At 38.1% G+C, this 16,929-nt stretch overlaps 3 protein-coding genes across 3 annotated transcripts; 1 reads left to right on the forward strand and 2 right to left on the reverse strand.

Moving 5' to 3' along the window:
• Positions 1 to 4,317: 4,317 nt before the first annotated feature.
• On the reverse strand, positions 4,318 to 9,629 carry LOC110016508 (adrenocorticotropic hormone receptor-like). The gene is made up of 2 exons (XM_078932497.1): positions 9,540 to 9,629; positions 4,318 to 6,224 (listed from the first exon to the last, which is right to left on the reverse strand). The coding sequence occupies exon 2, from the start codon at positions 5,822 to 5,824 to the stop codon at positions 5,117 to 5,119; it is 708 nt and encodes a 235-aa protein (XP_078788623.1). The 5' UTR covers positions 5,825 to 6,224; positions 9,540 to 9,629; the 3' UTR covers positions 4,318 to 5,116.
• Positions 9,630 to 9,705: 76 nt separating this feature from the next.
• cox20 (cytochrome c oxidase assembly factor COX20) lies at positions 9,706 to 11,956 on the reverse strand. The gene is made up of 4 exons (XM_004077029.5): positions 11,732 to 11,956; positions 11,164 to 11,278; positions 10,599 to 10,662; positions 9,706 to 10,469 (listed from the first exon to the last, which is right to left on the reverse strand). Exons 1-4 carry the CDS (start codon positions 11,759 to 11,761, stop codon positions 10,325 to 10,327), a joined length of 354 nt encoding a protein of 117 aa, XP_004077077.3. The 5' UTR covers positions 11,762 to 11,956; the 3' UTR covers positions 9,706 to 10,324.
• Positions 11,957 to 14,333: 2,377 nt separating this feature from the next.
• lhb (luteinizing hormone subunit beta) lies at positions 14,334 to 16,420 on the forward strand. The gene is given in 4 exon segments (NM_001137653.2): positions 14,334 to 14,360; positions 14,597 to 14,688; positions 15,219 to 15,337; positions 16,116 to 16,420. Coding segments are annotated over 3 exon segments (441 nt in total). The 5' UTR covers positions 14,334 to 14,360; position 14,597; the 3' UTR covers positions 16,347 to 16,420.
• The last annotated feature ends 509 nt before the right edge of the window (positions 16,421 to 16,929 follow it).

Consider the following 16,929-nt stretch of genomic DNA (forward strand, 5'->3'; position numbering starts at 1 on the left):
GATCCGTTGCCAGTCCTGCAGCATTGCCCCCTAATCGGCTGTTTGTTCCTCTGGGGTTGAGAGGTGAGGTACTGCAGTGGGGGCACTCCTCCTTGCTATCGTGTCACCTGGGAGTGAAACGTCGTGTAGGAGAGAGGTTCTGGTGGCCAGATATGAAAAAAGATGTGTCCGAGTTTGTGTCTGCATGTTCTGTCTGTGCCCAACAGAAATCCTCAAATGCCTCTCCAGCTGGACTCCTTCAACCCCTGCCTATTCCTCGGCGTCCTTGGTCAGACAACTCTGTGGATTTTGTCACTGGATTACCTGAATCTCAAGGTAACACTGTGCTTCATGCAGTTGTTGACAGATTCTCCAAGATGACCAAGTTTTTCGCCCTGCCCAAACTTCCAACTGCCAAACAGACTGCTGAACTCCACCACCCGTCTGTTTAAAGACTTTGGATTTCCTTGAAGCATTCTGTCTGACTGGGACCCACAATTTGTCGCATAATTCTGGAGGGGGTTTTGTGTCCTGATAGGTGCTGAGCCCAACCTGACCTCAGGTTACCACCCCCAAAGCAATGGTCAGACAGAGCGAGTGAATCAGGATCTGGAAACGGGACTGCGATGCCTGTCTGGGCAGAATCCCTCATCCTGGTCCAGATCCCTTCCCTGGGTGGAATACGCCCACAACACATTACCCTCTGCCTCCACTGGGCTGACGCCCTTTCAGGTGGTTTTTGGTTACCAGCCTCCTCTGTTTCAGAGCTTGGAAAAAGATATTGCAGTTTTTTCAGCGGCAGCTATGGTGTGTCGTTGTAAAGGCATGTGGATCAGAGCGAGGGCAGCCCTGGTGAAATCGTCACTCTCATACAAGAAGTCTGCAGACCGCCGCCGTCGTCCTGCTCCTGTTTACTCGCCTGGGCAGAAGGTGTGGCTTTCATCCCGGCACCTCCCGCTGAAAGTGCGGTGCCGTAAGCTGGCCCCGAGATTTATTGGACCATTTCCAGTATCAAAAATTATTAACCGCTCTGCTGTCAGACTCCGCTTACCCAGGTCTTCTCGGATTCATCCCACTTTCCATGTCAGCCGCATCAAGCCTGTGCGGGAAAGCCCCCTGGTTCCGTCATCTGTACCACCTCCGCCCCCTGGATCCTTGATGGAGGCCCTGTTTATACTGTCTACCGCCTGCTGGCGGTACGGCGTCGGGGACGGGGTCGCCAGTACTTGGTGGGTTGGGAGGGCTACAGGCCAGAGAAACGGTCCTGGGTTCCCTCCCGCCCCAGCTCATCCGGGATTTCCACGCCTCTCACGGGCCTGGGCCGCGCGGGGTCGGCCGTGGGAGGAGGGGTACTGTCAGGACTAGTTAGCTTTTTGGTTGTCACTTCCTGTTTTATTTTGTAGTCCTGTCCTTCCCCTGTTTTCATTTCCAGTTCCTGCTGTGTGATCTTCTTCTGCCCTAATGTGCTCCACCTGTGTCTCATTGTCTTCCCTAAATAAGCAGTGCTTCTTCACAAGCCAGTGCCAGATTGTCTTTCTTTCACTGTGAGAAATCTAGCCATTATTTCCAGAGTTCCTAGTGCTTTTGCTCCTGTTCGTATTTCCCTTTTGGATGGCCTCCTGGACTTATATTAAAGACTCTGATTCTGCCACTCCCTGACTCCACCATTGTGTCCGCCTGAGCTGCATCTCATAGCTGTCTTCTAAGTGTTAAAGACATGCCAAGGTAAATGCTTGATGCTGGCAGAATGAGAAAAGACCATGAAAGGTGCGATAATGAACTGCAGCCCTCTTTATGGACAGATGAACCAGTCAGCTGAAAGCCACTGTGAGGTTTGGCTGCAAGGAGAAGCAGGTGTTGTGATTCATTGCTGATCGTATCTGTAAGCTTACATAAAAAAGCTGTTTGATTTGACAGAATAATTACTAAAACTTCTGATCTTATCTTTCATTAAATTGTTACTTGAGCATCTATTTACCTAAAATGACATTTTTCAAAATTTCTTTGGTCAAACTGAGAAAAAAATGCAGTTTTTACAAATTGCCTGCGTGTTTCTTACATTTTTCTTTTTCTCTTCTGATTATAATATCACATTGTTCCATGAATTAAAAGAAAAAAATTGAGACGCTTTCATGGATGGGGTAACAGCTTCTGATCTGTGCTGCAACCTTTTACCCCGCGTCTGACTGACTTCTTAACAACCTCCAGGGCACTTCCTGTGTGAAGAGGAAGCACATAAACATATGGTAAAGACGGCGTTTTGTCCTCTAATGTGTGTGAGAATGCAAGCTGAAACGAAAGCCACAGACAGCACAGGCTGTATAAGTTTCCACAGAGAAAACATAGACTTTCTCATGAGAATGTTTCACGCCTTCACACATCTTCCAAAAAGTACAAGTTCTCTGAAGAAGGTCATGTGCAAGGCACTTGTCTGATTTTGCATATGCAAGGATTCTCTGTCAAGGTTAGAAAAAAACTTGCTGCAAATTGTTTTTATAGTCATTTGTAACAAAGAGCCGAAATAGGAGTTTAAAAATGAAACTTCAGGATGAACTTTTTAGAATCACAAAGGAAGAAAAAAATTTGTATTTATTAACTTTTACTGAAAACTGGAAAAATATTATTTTTTTATCTTTAAAGATTTTTTTAAATAAACAAAAAAAAAACTCACATCAAACCAATACAATATTTGTTTTCAAACAATTATAAATGCATTCATTTGAAATAAAATCATTATTTAATTCAGTCCAGAAGATGCAATCTGTATAAAATAGTTTTTATAGGATTTTACAGATGGCATATGTTTGTTATTACAGGTTTTATTGAACACTTGTTTGTATAATCCTTGCTTGTGGGATTACCATGAGCAAAGATGACTGCTCAGGATTCTATGCCTGGTAAAAACAGGGAGAAACCTTTGGCCGAAAAAGCCAGTGGACGGTAATCTGCCGTGAGCAGTGTGGGATCAGATAGGACAGGAAAAAGACAAACAGAAAAATGGCAGTAAAGACAGCAGTCATGGTAAAGAGAAAAAAGCCCAGAGAATCCTAGAATAACTCCCAACTTTCTTAGGCTTTGGTGGCAAAACGGAAAGCATGGCTCACGGTCGCTTAAGCCAGCTTTGATTTAACTTTATAAAACAGGAGGAAAGCTTTGAGTCCAGACTCAAGGATGGAGATAGACCTTATTGTTTGAGCAGAAGCAGGAAGTCTGAGATAGCAGAATGCTTCACCTAAAATTTTAGTTTAGTAAATTTTAGAAATTAATTTAAAATTAGAATCAACAAGTACAGGCTGAGAACAAAGAGCCCTGTTTGGAAATTAGGAACTTTTGAACCCTTTTAGTTTTAACGTCACTGATTCAAACCCAGTATTTTCTAGTAAGTTCTTTGAAAGGTTTTGTGAAAATAATAGAGCTTAATTTTTGTATCATAAGAATAGCAGGTATCATTTCTAATTCCAAAATGTTCTGAAACAGTATAAAATTAAGGGAAAAAACTGCGGCTTCACAAAGACAAAATTGGACTTTCAAAGTAATTGCCAAGTAACTTCAGCAAAATCCAAGGGGTCTGTTTGTCTCTGTCAAGACGTTTTCTAAGAAAAAGTTAAAGACTATCTTAAATTTTCTTTTTAACATAGTAATCTTTTTTGTACAAGTGACTTTCATTTGAACATGTGTCACTGCACATAAATGAACATTAGAGCACATAAAAAATAACTTACTGCTAAAAAATTAAGAAATTTGCAATTTAGTTTTTAATAAATGAAGACAGATTCTCTCAGGTTTTACTTCTTTCCAGTTGTTTTGGACATGCAACACTCAAATTATGGGTGCTCTTGGGCATGCTTATCTAATATTTGCACATTAATCGTTGTGCAACTGCTTTTTAGTCAGTTTTCGTTTTCACATTTCAAAATAAAAGCATGTAAAGATCAAAGTTCAAAACTACACATGGATTTTCTTTCAAATGTCTTTTACATCCAGATCTTTTTACAGACTATGACTTGGCAAGCTTGTTTCTAAATCCATCTGTCTAATAGTTCATCAACAGAGCAGAATAACAACCAAGCATGCATGTTTCTGCTTCTCGGCTGGAGCACTTTGAGAAATGAAGAACATCCAAACTCCGAAAAAGCTGAGCCAGGACTGAAGCCAGGAACGCTGTCAAACCCACATCTGTCTTACTTAGAGGTTTCAACAAACAAATGAAACTTACTGTACAGCTGAAACTCAATATGTTAACTGTCTGTCTCAACGTGGCCAAGCATTTGAGTGCATTATTGCCGTTTGACGAACACCAAGCCTCCTCAGCTCCTTATCCTGACTTTTAGAAATTAGTCGGTCACTTTCTGAGTTTCATGACTAATCTAATCAAAATTTGATTGGAGTCTCTATGCAGTCCACGTGTAATCAGAATGAAATGTAACTTATTTTGTAGATGGTTTGCCAAAGTGTCAAAACAGTAAAGTTGGAGGCCTCCATTCTTGGACTATAGCACCCAGAGAAAAAACAGATTGGATCCGTGTTCATTGTACTATCCAACAAATATGAGTAATTTGCGTTTCAACCTAACAAATAGGTTTTGGTGCATAATAAATAATGTAAAGTAAATATTAATTAAAAGAATTAAGAGTGTCTAAGTGCAGTGCAGCAGATGTGTAGCATACTGCACCTTTAGGATATTGTTGATGTTTTTTTGTTGTGGTTTTTTTTTAAGTTAGTAGTAGGATTTTTATGTGCAAAAGCATTTGATGGTCTGGAAATGAAAAATATCAAGAATTGTTTGAAGACCTGATGTGTGTCCTGTACTCAAACTCCTGAAGCTTAGCTGTCTCCTGCTTGAACGCTCATGGATGTTGCCTTGAGTCTGACAGTGCAGAGTTTTTTTTGTGTGTTTTTGTTTTGTTTTGTTTTTTTGCTGTCTTTTTGCTATATGCAACAGTTGGTTTGTAGGTAGTAGCAGCAACTGGATTCAATTGTTCTTGAAAGACAAGCTGGAGCTCCACCTTCAGGCCAAATACATATACTGCAGTTGTGACCTTCTGATCAACGAAAACGTTTCTTTATAAGGTTAGAAAACAGTAAAGGTTGCAAGTCAGCAAACGAAATGTTTCAAGTTTTTCATAAACATCTCTTTTCAAAGCTTTGTCTGCATGAGCACAGTTTCTGTCACAGTGGGGACAGTGGGTCTCATTTTCTGCCTCTTGTGAAAGTATTGGCAGCAAGGCAGTGCCTTCAGCACCTCTTTCAGCCCTTTGTTCATGAATATATAAATAAATGGGTCCACCAGAGGGCTGAGATAGAGCAACAAGTGAGACACAAGTCCAAGATAGCAGACAGGTTCATTAAGGGAGAGAGCTGCCAGGAGGATGCTGATGATAAAGGGAGAGTAGAGGAAGGTGTAGTTGATCAGGATCACACTAATCCCCCATGTGGCTCTCCTCTTCTCTGTGCTGGGGCGGCTGAGGCAGTTCAGGGACCTCCAAGCATCCATTGTGAAAAAGAGGAGGAAGGGAAAAGGGGCGAGCAGAGCCACAGCAAACCAGATTTGGTAATTCAGCATGGCGAGGGCCAAGATGGCAAATGGAGAAGCCCATGTCAACAACACAACCACACGAGACTGCCTGACACGGCCACAGCAGTCACGGAACGGCCTGCAGGTGACCAGCAGGTGGTGCTCCTGGGCTATTAAAAACATCATGGTAATGTTGGAAGTGACGCTGAAGTAGAAGATGAATTCAGTGGCACCAGAGGAGCAAAGTGTGCTGTCCTGAGTGCTAACATTTATGCTGGGACGACCAAAGAAACTGATGATGTCGGACACCAAAAGAAACTTGGCCTGCATGGGAACTTTAATTTGACCTGCACGGAGAGCACAGAGGAGGAAATTATGCTCCAATATAATAATAATAATAATAATAATAATAATAATAATATTGATAAATCAACAAAACATGAACTTGGTCAAACCTTTGGAGAAATTTTTCAGGATATAAATGGCCAACCCGATGGCTGGCAGTCCGATGCTGAAAGTCAGCCAGTGGATGACACTGGCTACTTTTACAGGTGTGGTGTCGTTCCTGGCAGGGCTTTCAGTGACATTGACAAACCAGAGGATAGTCGGCAATACTTTGTTAATTGGAGCCATAAGAAGCCATAAGGTTGTTATTTACTTTGTCAGATATGCGGATTGGCTGGGAAGCCCTTAGAGAACAGCTCACAGTGGATCTCGTAGCCAGAAATTTCTATTAAAAAAAAGCAGAAAACAGTCAGTGTGCAAAACCTGCATTAGTCTGAGTGTCAACAAGAAGTTTGAAGAGTTTTAGCAGATTAAAAAATATGTCCTCTGGCAATAACTTTTTTTATTTAGTGCTGCCTGATTCACCCTTGGCAAAAATTAGTCTATGTAACCCTTGTGCTATCCTAGGCACTGTGACATTGGGAGTTGGGTCATCTAGACCCACTAGACAGTGCTCTGAACTTTTTTTTCTTTAATGATTTGTGATCTTCACTGGTGTCCATGGATTACATGAAATCTTTCCACCTTTATCCACCTTTGTCATGTCATCTAAGATAGCACAAGGGTTAGAATGCTTAAATTGGGTCTGAAGAAGTTTTCAGTTATTACTTTCTACACTAAACGTAAATGGTTATAGTATACTCATAATGCTTAACTCAACTTTACTAAATGCAATAAACTTCAAGTGTCCTACTTTGAACTACATCTACATCTGAAAACTTAGAATATCCTATTGTGGAGTTGTTGTAGTGTTTTTGTCGTCAAATCAAAAAGTGAGACTCAAATTTTAAATAGTCCTTACACAGAATGAAATCTTTGTAGCATTCTATTTTTGATTATTGTGGTTCGCAGTAAATGAAATCCTAACATTTAATGTTCAGAACATTTAAATATTGTGAAGAAATGTTATGTTGGAATCCATGGCATCACACCATAATCAGCTAAAACACCTGTGAGGCTCTGAGTCACTATGATCCGCCATCATGAGGAGATTTCCAGTAAACAAGCAGCACAACAAGCAGGTCAAGTCACTAGAGGTCACTGTGAAACAAGCTGGTTGTTCAGAGTGCACCAGTATCAGGAATAATCACAGACTTAATAGGATTGTCAAGCAAATTCATTCAGAAGTTTGCCATCACAAAAAGGGACTGACAAGGAGAAAGCATCAAGAACCATCACACAAACCGTCCGAATCAAATAGCACAAAGTGACTGGATGTCACATTCCTTATGTCAAGCCACTCCTAAGCCAGAATCATCGTCTGAAGCTTCTCCTCTGAGCTGAGGAGGAAAAGAACGGAACTGCTGTTTCTGCAAAACTTAGCATCCTCCATCCTTCCGAAAGGACCTTGAATTTGTTCATAGATTCTACATAAATTAGGGGATTTGGGTTTGTGAAATTGCTAAATAAACAAAAAAGAACCATATAACTTTTGAGTGTATCAGACAGCAATAACATTTAACATTTAATAGTAAATAGGGACTAACTACAAAACTGCATTTTGCTTTGTGTTTTCAGGGAAATAAATACATAAACACAAGATGAATGGCTAAAGTAAAATTTGGAAAGCCTGTTTTTCTAGATTTTCTCTCATTTTTTAATTAACTTCTGTTTTGATTTTCTACATGTATATTTAGCTCTCTGAGAAACTGTATTCATGCCTTTTAACCCTTGTGCTATCTTAGATGACCCCACCCTTACATTGACGTGTTCTCCCTACCATGACAAAGATGGATAAAGGTGGAAAGATTTCATGTAATCCATGGACACCAGTGAAGATCACAAATCATTGAAGTTTATTGCATTTAGTAAAGTTGAGTTAAGCATTATGAGTATACTATAACCATTTACGTTTAGTGTAGAAAGTACTAACTGAAAACTTCTTCAGACCCAATTTGAGCATTCTAACCCTTGTGCTATCTTAGATGACATGACAAAGGTGGATAAAGGTGGAAAGATTTCATGTAATCCGTGAAGATCACAAATCATTGAAGAAAAAAGGTTCAGTGCACTGTCTAGTGGGTCTAGATGACCCAACTCCCAATGTTAAAGTGCCTAGGATAGCACAAGGGTTAAAAATGATTAAAAAAGGGGCATTTCTGAGAAAAGGGTTACACATTGTCACAGATAATGGCCCATGGTACACCTCACTGTTGCAAAAAATGTCATAAGGCATAAAGCTTATGGTCATTTTTAAATATAAAATAGTCAATATGTTATTTCAATATAATTTATTCCTCTTCATTCGCAGAAATCAGTTCTATCCTTACCAAACCGCGAAGTTTACTAAATTAGAAGGAAAATAACAGAAAGTCACATCAAGTTTAAAGGATTTTAGACAAGTAAAAAGTGCTGAATTAAAAAAAACAGATGGAACAAATTATCTTTAAATTCTTGATAAATTACAGTTTTTTTCTCTTTTTCCTCCTGCTTTTCTTTTTACCTTTAAAACAATTTATCAACCTATTAAACTTGAATTATTTCTTACCTCTGAATGTCAGTTTCCATCGAGTATTAAACCCAATTTTTTCCCAAACAAGTGAAAAATTGATCAAACAGATTCAAAATAGTTTTAAACCCAGTTGAAGGCTCTGTTTCCATTTAAAGAACAAAGAAAACAGTCTGAATATGCATGATGGTGGTGCAAAAGTACCTGACAGGTCTATAAATGCAAGTGGCCACTTTCTGCAGACTCCTTATCTGAGCCGCCTGCTTTGAATGTGCTCAAAAGTCCTCCACATGTATGCGTTAGTTTTAGTGGGGAAGAGAGAATTTGCATTTAAAGGCCAATTCAAATATGTTATCAATGTACTTTAAAGTCTTCGAAAGAAGCTCACATCAACTTTATGTGACAGTAGAAAGATCTTTCAAACTGTTGTTTTCTGTTTGTGTTGTTTCTGAATAAATGAAACAAGAAAACCACTATTCTGACCACAGGATAGTGTGCAGGATTTAGTCAGGCAGAAGATCGTGCCCAAGAAAAACGAATAAAATAAATTTGACCTTTTTTAATGTCATTTTTTGCTTACCAGTGCTCTTAGCTTAATACCTGCCTAGGTTTTTGACACTAAAGAGCAACTGCCAACCATTTGTGACTGACACACATATGTGCACCACACAACCAATCTAGATCAATACATGCTCCTTATTTGCTTTACCAACATTTGAGCAATGCAGACATGTGACAAGTGTCTCTGTCATCGTGTGATTCAGGTGATTTCCTCTTGGATTTGTAAGTGTAACCCTTGTGCTATCCTAGGCACTTTAACGTTGGGTCATCTAGACCCACTAGACAGTGCGCTGAACCATTTTTCTTCAATGATTTGTGATCTTCACTGGTGTCCATGGATTACATGAAATCTTTCCACCTTTATCCACCTTTGTCATGGTAGGGACTAGGGAGAACACGTCAATGTAAGGGTGGGGTCATCTAAGATAGCACAAGGGTTAACTGCCCACATGTTTTCCCTGTGATTTTTACCATTTCAGCAGTTAACCGAACCTTCCAATCTCTTATGTTGATTCAGAAGCTGTCACTTACCCGTCTCGTTTCCAAAAAGGTTATTTTTTTTTGTCATTATTTGATTTTGTGTTTGTACATTTGGATGACTTACAATGTGTTTTTTCTTCATGTTTTAGAAGTCTTCAGCCATTAGAATGAATGTAGTGACACCTGCTGGCCGCTTAGTTGCACAACAGTTAAGATATTCCACACTTTGACAAAACTTTAATTTCCACACAGTTCACCCTCTTACATCACATATATATCATTGAAAGGCATTATTATTTTATACAGGATCCAAATTTGGCTCAAAAAAGTCCCATGAAGTAGTTACAATAATTATAATGCAGTTGGGATTTCTACAGATGTTGATGTTTGAGGATTTCTCATCACCTTTTCTCAAACTGCCTGATCTTTATCTTTTTTGACAAGCATCCAAGATTTACAGGAGTCTCACTAAAATCCTCTTTTTTTACATTTAGATAGCTTTTTACCAGTGATATAACATCTTCATAAAATGCTTTAAAATTTAATAAAATAGGATTAATCCAGGCCTCAATCTCTGTGACATGACACCCATAAATATAATTGAGACAGTTGCTTCAAATGGGAGACACCTTTATGTCCTTTTTTTTTAATACAATTTAGCATAATTTAGTCTGAAACTGATCGAACTGACAGTTTTTATTCAGCACTTCAGTTCAAAGTCATGTTAAACCAAGACAAGAGAAAACACTTCCTTAAAAGTTGTGAGTTTTCCCCCTATAATTTAAAGTGGGAGAGAGTTCAGCTGCAGTCCTGGAGGTGAGGTTCAGTGCAGGATGTCAGGAAGGTCCTGAAGGTGCTTCTGATTTAGGGTTCTTTGTGGGGTCCAGAGCAGTTCCTTCATACATAACCTTGTTCTTGATGCCTTCTTGAATCAGCCTCTGCTGCACACGTAACTTAGCATGGTGAATTCTGCAGTAAAACCTGCAGATGGAGGCAGAATGGTGTCAAAGGTTAAACACAACAAAGACAAAAACTACCACAAAGGGATGGGTGACAAAGGGCAGATTACAGGCAGAGTTGTAAACAAAACAAAACAAAAAAAATACTAACCAAGATCCAAGAGTGGTGAGGAAAAATCCAGCAAATCCCACATCGAAAGATCTCTTTACTCTACCTGAGGATGACAGAACAAAGAGTTCACGGAGAGTATAATCCACACTAACTAACACTTACTAATGCTTCATATTCACTGGGAGGAAAGTTGGAGGACAAAAGAGATGTTTGGCTTTGTTTGATATAAGATCAAAACCTGAAATGAAACATTTTTTTTCTAAAGATTTAGAAAAATTTTCATAAATACTCTGGTTTTGATTGAGTGGAATTTGAATAAAACTCCACACATCAGGTTTAATGATCAACATGGTGGATGTTTCAACAGAAACATATGCTGAGCATTTTTGTTTTACCAAATGCTTTAAAAGTAAGAACTCAAAAATAAAGAAAAACTTCTTTTAAACTTAATCAATAATATCCACTTACAACACACATATGGTGTACAAGTTAACAAATGAAGGACAGGAAAAAAAGAAGGTTTTTGCAGTAATAACAGAGTGTCAGCGATGTAACTAGAGCTAGACAAGCCTCCTAAACAGGCAAAGCTGTTGTTTTGACTTACTTGTGGCCAGAAAATAAAGAACTCCAGCAGCTACTGAACCTCCGGCTCCATGTAAGATGGCGTCTCGGGCACAGGGTGTCCTCTGGACATCCAAGATCCCCAAGAGTTTAAACTCCTGAAGAGCAGACAGACAGCAAAGATGCAGAGAAAGAAAAGACATAAATAAAAACAAAATGTTTGTTCCCCGGGACAAGACTCTATTCTTATTAATGACTTCTAGTTTTGGTGATGGTGACGATAAATGCTCAGTTTACTTATAAGAATATGACAAATTTACAGTAAATGTTCCTAGAAGAATTATCTAAACAAACAAAAGACAAAAAATATTATTAAATTCTTATCATTTGTCACCAGCATGTTTTAAAAAACCTCAAAACGTAGAATTTTTTTTATATTTTGTTAGCATTTTCCAGTTGTTGTAAATTAAATAAAGTATCCTTTCCTCATAGTTGATGGGTGGTTGCTCCCTATAAATACTCCTGACCTGACCTTCTGAATCTGAATATATCGTCGAGAGATCTTGATCTTCCTTTTCTTTTTGAGCAACGCTTATTCCGCGCGTCATTACCTTAGCCTGACCGTCCTCCTCTTCTGCCATTCTTTTGCCCCTCTCCTCTGTTTTTGCCTCCTGTGAAGTCTTTTTTCCGACGGAAAAACGAGCTGGATGTAATATTTTCGTAACCACTTTCCTCTGCACATGCGCAAACCTTGCTGTTGGTTCCGTCCTGATTTGACAGCCGACGCTGAACAAGATCACGCACAATGGTTCCACTTTCTCTCTTGGTGTCCGGCAACACCAGAGCGTTGGCGCATGTATCGAGCTCATAAAGCAGGGGTTCTCACATACAATCAATGGTTCTGCAACGTTTTATGCCAAAAGAGTCATTAGTTTCATTTCTTACTCCCCAAAAATCAGCGAGAGTCGCTGGTTGGAAAAATGTACTACATGTATTTCTGTTTTTGTGGACATCTGCTTCCCTCTGGTGGACAACTAGGGGTAGTTGGAAATATGTGCTGAGAAATTTTTTACTTTTACAAAATATTATACTTTGATAGTTGCATTAAAGTGTATTCATTTAAAAAGTTGTAACATGATACGTTTCTATTCATATAAATGCTGAAACCTAAAGGAGAACACTGCTTTTGTTGTGCTCCTTAATGTCAGTTGTTCATAAAATCCAATGTAGTAAAGACCTTCCTCCTCAGATCAGATTTAGAGGCTGGTGAAGGCGCTCCTCTTCCACTTTCAGTTTAGTTCAGACTGTAAACTTTCTCAGTTTTTACAGTCTGACTATGATCCCTGGAAGGGCTGTGAAAACATACTGATCTATAAAAAAAAATCCCTTTCAGTTACATCTTCTTGGTCCAGAGAGAAAGTTTTGCGGTTTTGCTCCTTAGACAGAATCATTGAATTAATTGAAAAATGATTTCAATTCTTTTTGCTGTTATTTTTACTATTATTTGCTTTATTTTGCCTTGTTGACTTATTAGCAAGTCAGCAATTTGAAACAAACTTGAATGAAACAAACTGCAGTAAGGATGAAAATATTTAAGGCTGTTAAAGTAAAAAAGAATTAGAAAAATTTGACATTTGTAATCATATTAAAGCAAAAACAATTAATACAAGCAGTATTCAAAATATTATTTTTATTTCATCTGTACTCAGATAATGCAGCTGTTTTTTTATTTTATTTTAGCTATTGATACGAGTACTTATGTTCTTTGTTTTATATATAAAATAATTTGATGTTTGTTTGATTCCTTTTTATTTCAATTTTAAATGTTCTTCATACTTTTGATAATGCTTTCTATGATTTTTTTTCCTTGTGTTCTCCTGCCATCTTTTATTGCATTGCATTCGTCTGGGTTTTTATGATTATTCAGAGTACGAGTCTGGAATAAATTCTTCCTACCAGCCTGCCTGCATATACATTACGTATTAAAAAATTTGTATCATGCATTAAAAATATTTTTACCAGAGAGAAAGGACACAAGGAAACAATAGATGTAATGGCTTAAAGCAATAAAACAGTGATAATTCTCATTTCTGAAATGTAACAGACGTGCATTCTGCCTTTTTTTTCATATCCAAAGCATAAATAACTACATTTGGCTATTTTAATATTACATGCAGGCAAGTAGACACAAAAGAGGAGTGAATTAGCAAATGTGAAGTCCTTCTTCCTCTCTGTACACAGGTGCAGCCATGTTTTTCTGCCGCTTTTACACAAACAGTTCAAACTGGACGTTCATGACGCAATATGTGATGTAAATATCATTAATTGCTGTTCAGAAATAAAGCCTTCGTAGAAGAAGGCTCAACAACTAAATCTGAATGGTCTAGTGTCATTATAACCCAACTGTTAACCTGACAGGATGCAGCTGAGAACAGGGATCAAAAGGAAAGTAAACACTGCAGTGAATGGAAAACTGACCGTGATCACAAAAATATGGGATTATTTTCCAGGAGACAAGTCGTTCTGCTGCAGTTTTGTTTTTCTAAATGAGATGGTCGCAAGTTCTAAAATTGTATTTTTCACATGGAGTCAAAAGAACTTTAGGAACTGAATTACCAGAAGGGTATGTCTATGCAGACCCTCATTTAGGGGCTGTCATCTGGACTTGGTTTTTTTAAGTTGAAGATGTTTCACCTCTTATCCAAAAGGCTTTGTCAATTCGGATTTGATTTGACATACCATAAGGGTTTACTTTCTAATTGGAAAAGCATTGGTTGCATTGCATACTTCAAAGCTTTTGGATATTAACATGAAATGACCGGAAGTATACAAACTGACAACAACATTCTCTAATTCTGTAGTTAGCTTAGTCACCACAGTCAACACCAATGTTCCCATAATGGCAATCAAATGTGATTGAAAATCAGGAATCCTAACCACTAGATCACATTTCACATGGGATTGTGTGTAATGTCCCACATACTCTTTTCTTTTCTTGTTCTCTTTGTCGCTGTGGTTTGTTGACAGGAAATGATTTAGTGAAAGGATGATCCCAGAAGTAAACAAAGGGCTAAAACTGGCCAAAGCTTCCTATGTTTAGCAAAAACAGGACATCAGGATTAGAGTCGACTGACCTGCAGATTTTTTTTTGTCAACAGCAAACACCTGTACACCTCGTGGATATAAAAGAGTGAGGATGTTTTAGCTGACCTCAGCACACAGCCTGCAGATACATGAGAGGTAAGTTAAACTTATTGCAAAATCCCACTTATGTTATTGAGGGGAGTTAGATGCATATGATGGGATTTAAAAAAACAAAATTATTCATTCTGATATCATAGCATAACTCTGAGAACTGAAAAAAATGACATAAAACAATATTAGATTTGATTTGATTTTGTTTTATTAAAGTATGTGTATCCCTCAATGTTTAAAATATCCAGAAATATGTTTTGAGTCAATTTTATTTTTCACAGGATGATTTCCCGGGTTAGCAGAGTGATGTTTCTCCTCATGTTGAGTTTTATTCTAGGAACCTCAACTTTCCTCTGGTCCCTGGCCCCTGCAGGTAAAAGAAATGTTTGGCTAATCTTAAGTATAGGGAATATTACAAAATGAAGCATCACATTTCACAAAGAAGAAAAAACACTTGCACCTTTTTCAAAGAACAAGGTTTTAATATAGAGTTTAAAAGTAAAACCCTAAAGGCATCTATTCTAATTTTTTGTTAAAGCTATTCTCCTTTAATAGTTCATGTGAATAACAAAAAGAATATTACAGATCATAATATGTGTTATGTTATTGTGTAAAATCTGATCAAATTGGTTATTTTCTCAAATGATATTGTATTCTTGCATAAGTTTGAATACAAATTCAACCGACAATAATTTCGACTTGAAGCTTTTGTTTTGACACAATTTGGAGGTTTTTGTCTTCCATTTAATGATGTCATGCATCCATAAACTGTCATATTTAAGCAGAATCGATGAGGCTGAGAGACAATAAATATTGAAAGCAAGTAGAGCTGTTCTTTAAAACATGTTTTCAAGTGTATGCTTGACATGTTTTAAATAAACCGGAATACCCGTTTCCTTCCAGCGGCCTTCCAGCTGCCTTACTGCCAGCCAGTCAAGCAGAAGTTGTCTCTGCAGAAGGAGGGCTGCTCTGGCTGTCATACGGTGGAAACCACTGTCTGCAGTGGCCACTGCCTTACCAAGGTAGGAAATTAATCAAAACTCTGCTGTTTGAAGACATTTTTAAAAAATATTTAACTACTAAGCATTAATTTAGGATTTACACTACACTGTTGTTAATAGTTTTTGTAAGGAACACTGAAGGAACTGAGTAATTTAACTAGATTAGAATTAATTAAATAAAGGCTTCAAAGTGGTGCAGTCTTAGGACTTTTTTCACAACAAGAAGGTCCAGGTTCAAATCCCAGCTGGATCCTTTCTGTAAGGAGTCTGTATGTTCTTCCCTTACATGCACTCCAGCCTCCACAATCCAAAATCATGCTTCATAGGTTGCTTGGTGACTCTAAATTGTCCCGTTTGAATGTGCGTGCCTGTGGTTGTTTGTCTCTGTGCTGCCTGCCTTGCCATCGGCTGGCAAACTGTTCAAGGTGTACTGCGCTTTTACCCTACAGGTCAGACTGCAGTAACCCTGTGACCCCAAACAGGAATGATGCAGGTCATAAATGAGATTAGATTCAAAGTGCAAAACCTTTGTTTCTTTTGAAAGACCATGGCTTAAAGTGTCTACCTATATACAACATACATTTTTATCTGATTAAATTGATCAATGTTTAAATATTTGTTTAAACATTTTAGTTTAGTCTGATTTATTTGAACAAAAAGTAGAAAAAGTAATTACATTTAAAAAAAGTTAAACAGCAATCCATTGCTGGACTTTTATACCATATAACTGCTAACCATCACATGGTTTATTTACCCACATAAAGGGTTATGGGTTTGTTGATTGTGATGTATTTTCCAGGACCCCTTGATGAAGATACGATCAATTCAGTACCAGAATGTGTGTACGTACCGGGACTTTTACTACAAGACATTTGAGCTTCCTGACTGCCTGCCTGGCGTGGATCCGTCAGTCACATACCCTGTGGCTCTGAGTTGTCACTGTGGAGCCTGCATCATGAACGCGTCTGACTGCACCTTTGAGAGCCTGCCACCAGACTTCTGCGTGAAACATGATTCTTTTTATTATTAGGCTGAAGTAACATCTACTTTAAGATACAGTGTCATGAGCAGCCTTATTCAATTAAAACTGAAAGGAGAAACAAATATGTTTTTTTTTTCAATGTATATATTTTGTTGACAAAAAAACACTTATTTCATGTCTTACAAAAGAATTATGATGCTCTTCTAAATACAATGCCACTCATTCATAGACACTGGACTCAAAGGGCTTGTGTGATGACTAAATAGTCATTGTGTTCATATGGAGAAAAGCCTCCTCCCTCTCAAAAAACAAAATTGAAATGATTGTTTTTTTTAAAGGCAGTCTAACTGGATGGGCAACATCTGTAACCCATTAGATGAAAAAAGAAGCCAAAGGGATTTCATCAGCAGGACATCTTCACAAAGACTCAAAGAAGCAGGCAAAAAAAAAAAAAAATGAGTCCCCACTTCAGGCAGCTGACACCAGAAAAAACAACAGAACCATTGAAAAAAGCTCTAAAACTGTGAGTTAATTCAAGCACAAAAACCTTTAGATAGGAAGAAAATAATATAAAAAAGCAGACCAGTTTATCCCAAATCTATGGCATTTAATCTAATATTCTTTGGTCCTT

Source organism: Oryzias latipes, chromosome 15 (assembly GCF_053564925.1).
Source record: "Oryzias latipes strain Hd-rR chromosome 15, Olatipes_Hd-rR_3.1".
NCBI classification, from domain to species: domain Eukaryota; kingdom Metazoa; phylum Chordata; class Actinopteri; order Beloniformes; family Adrianichthyidae; genus Oryzias; species Oryzias latipes.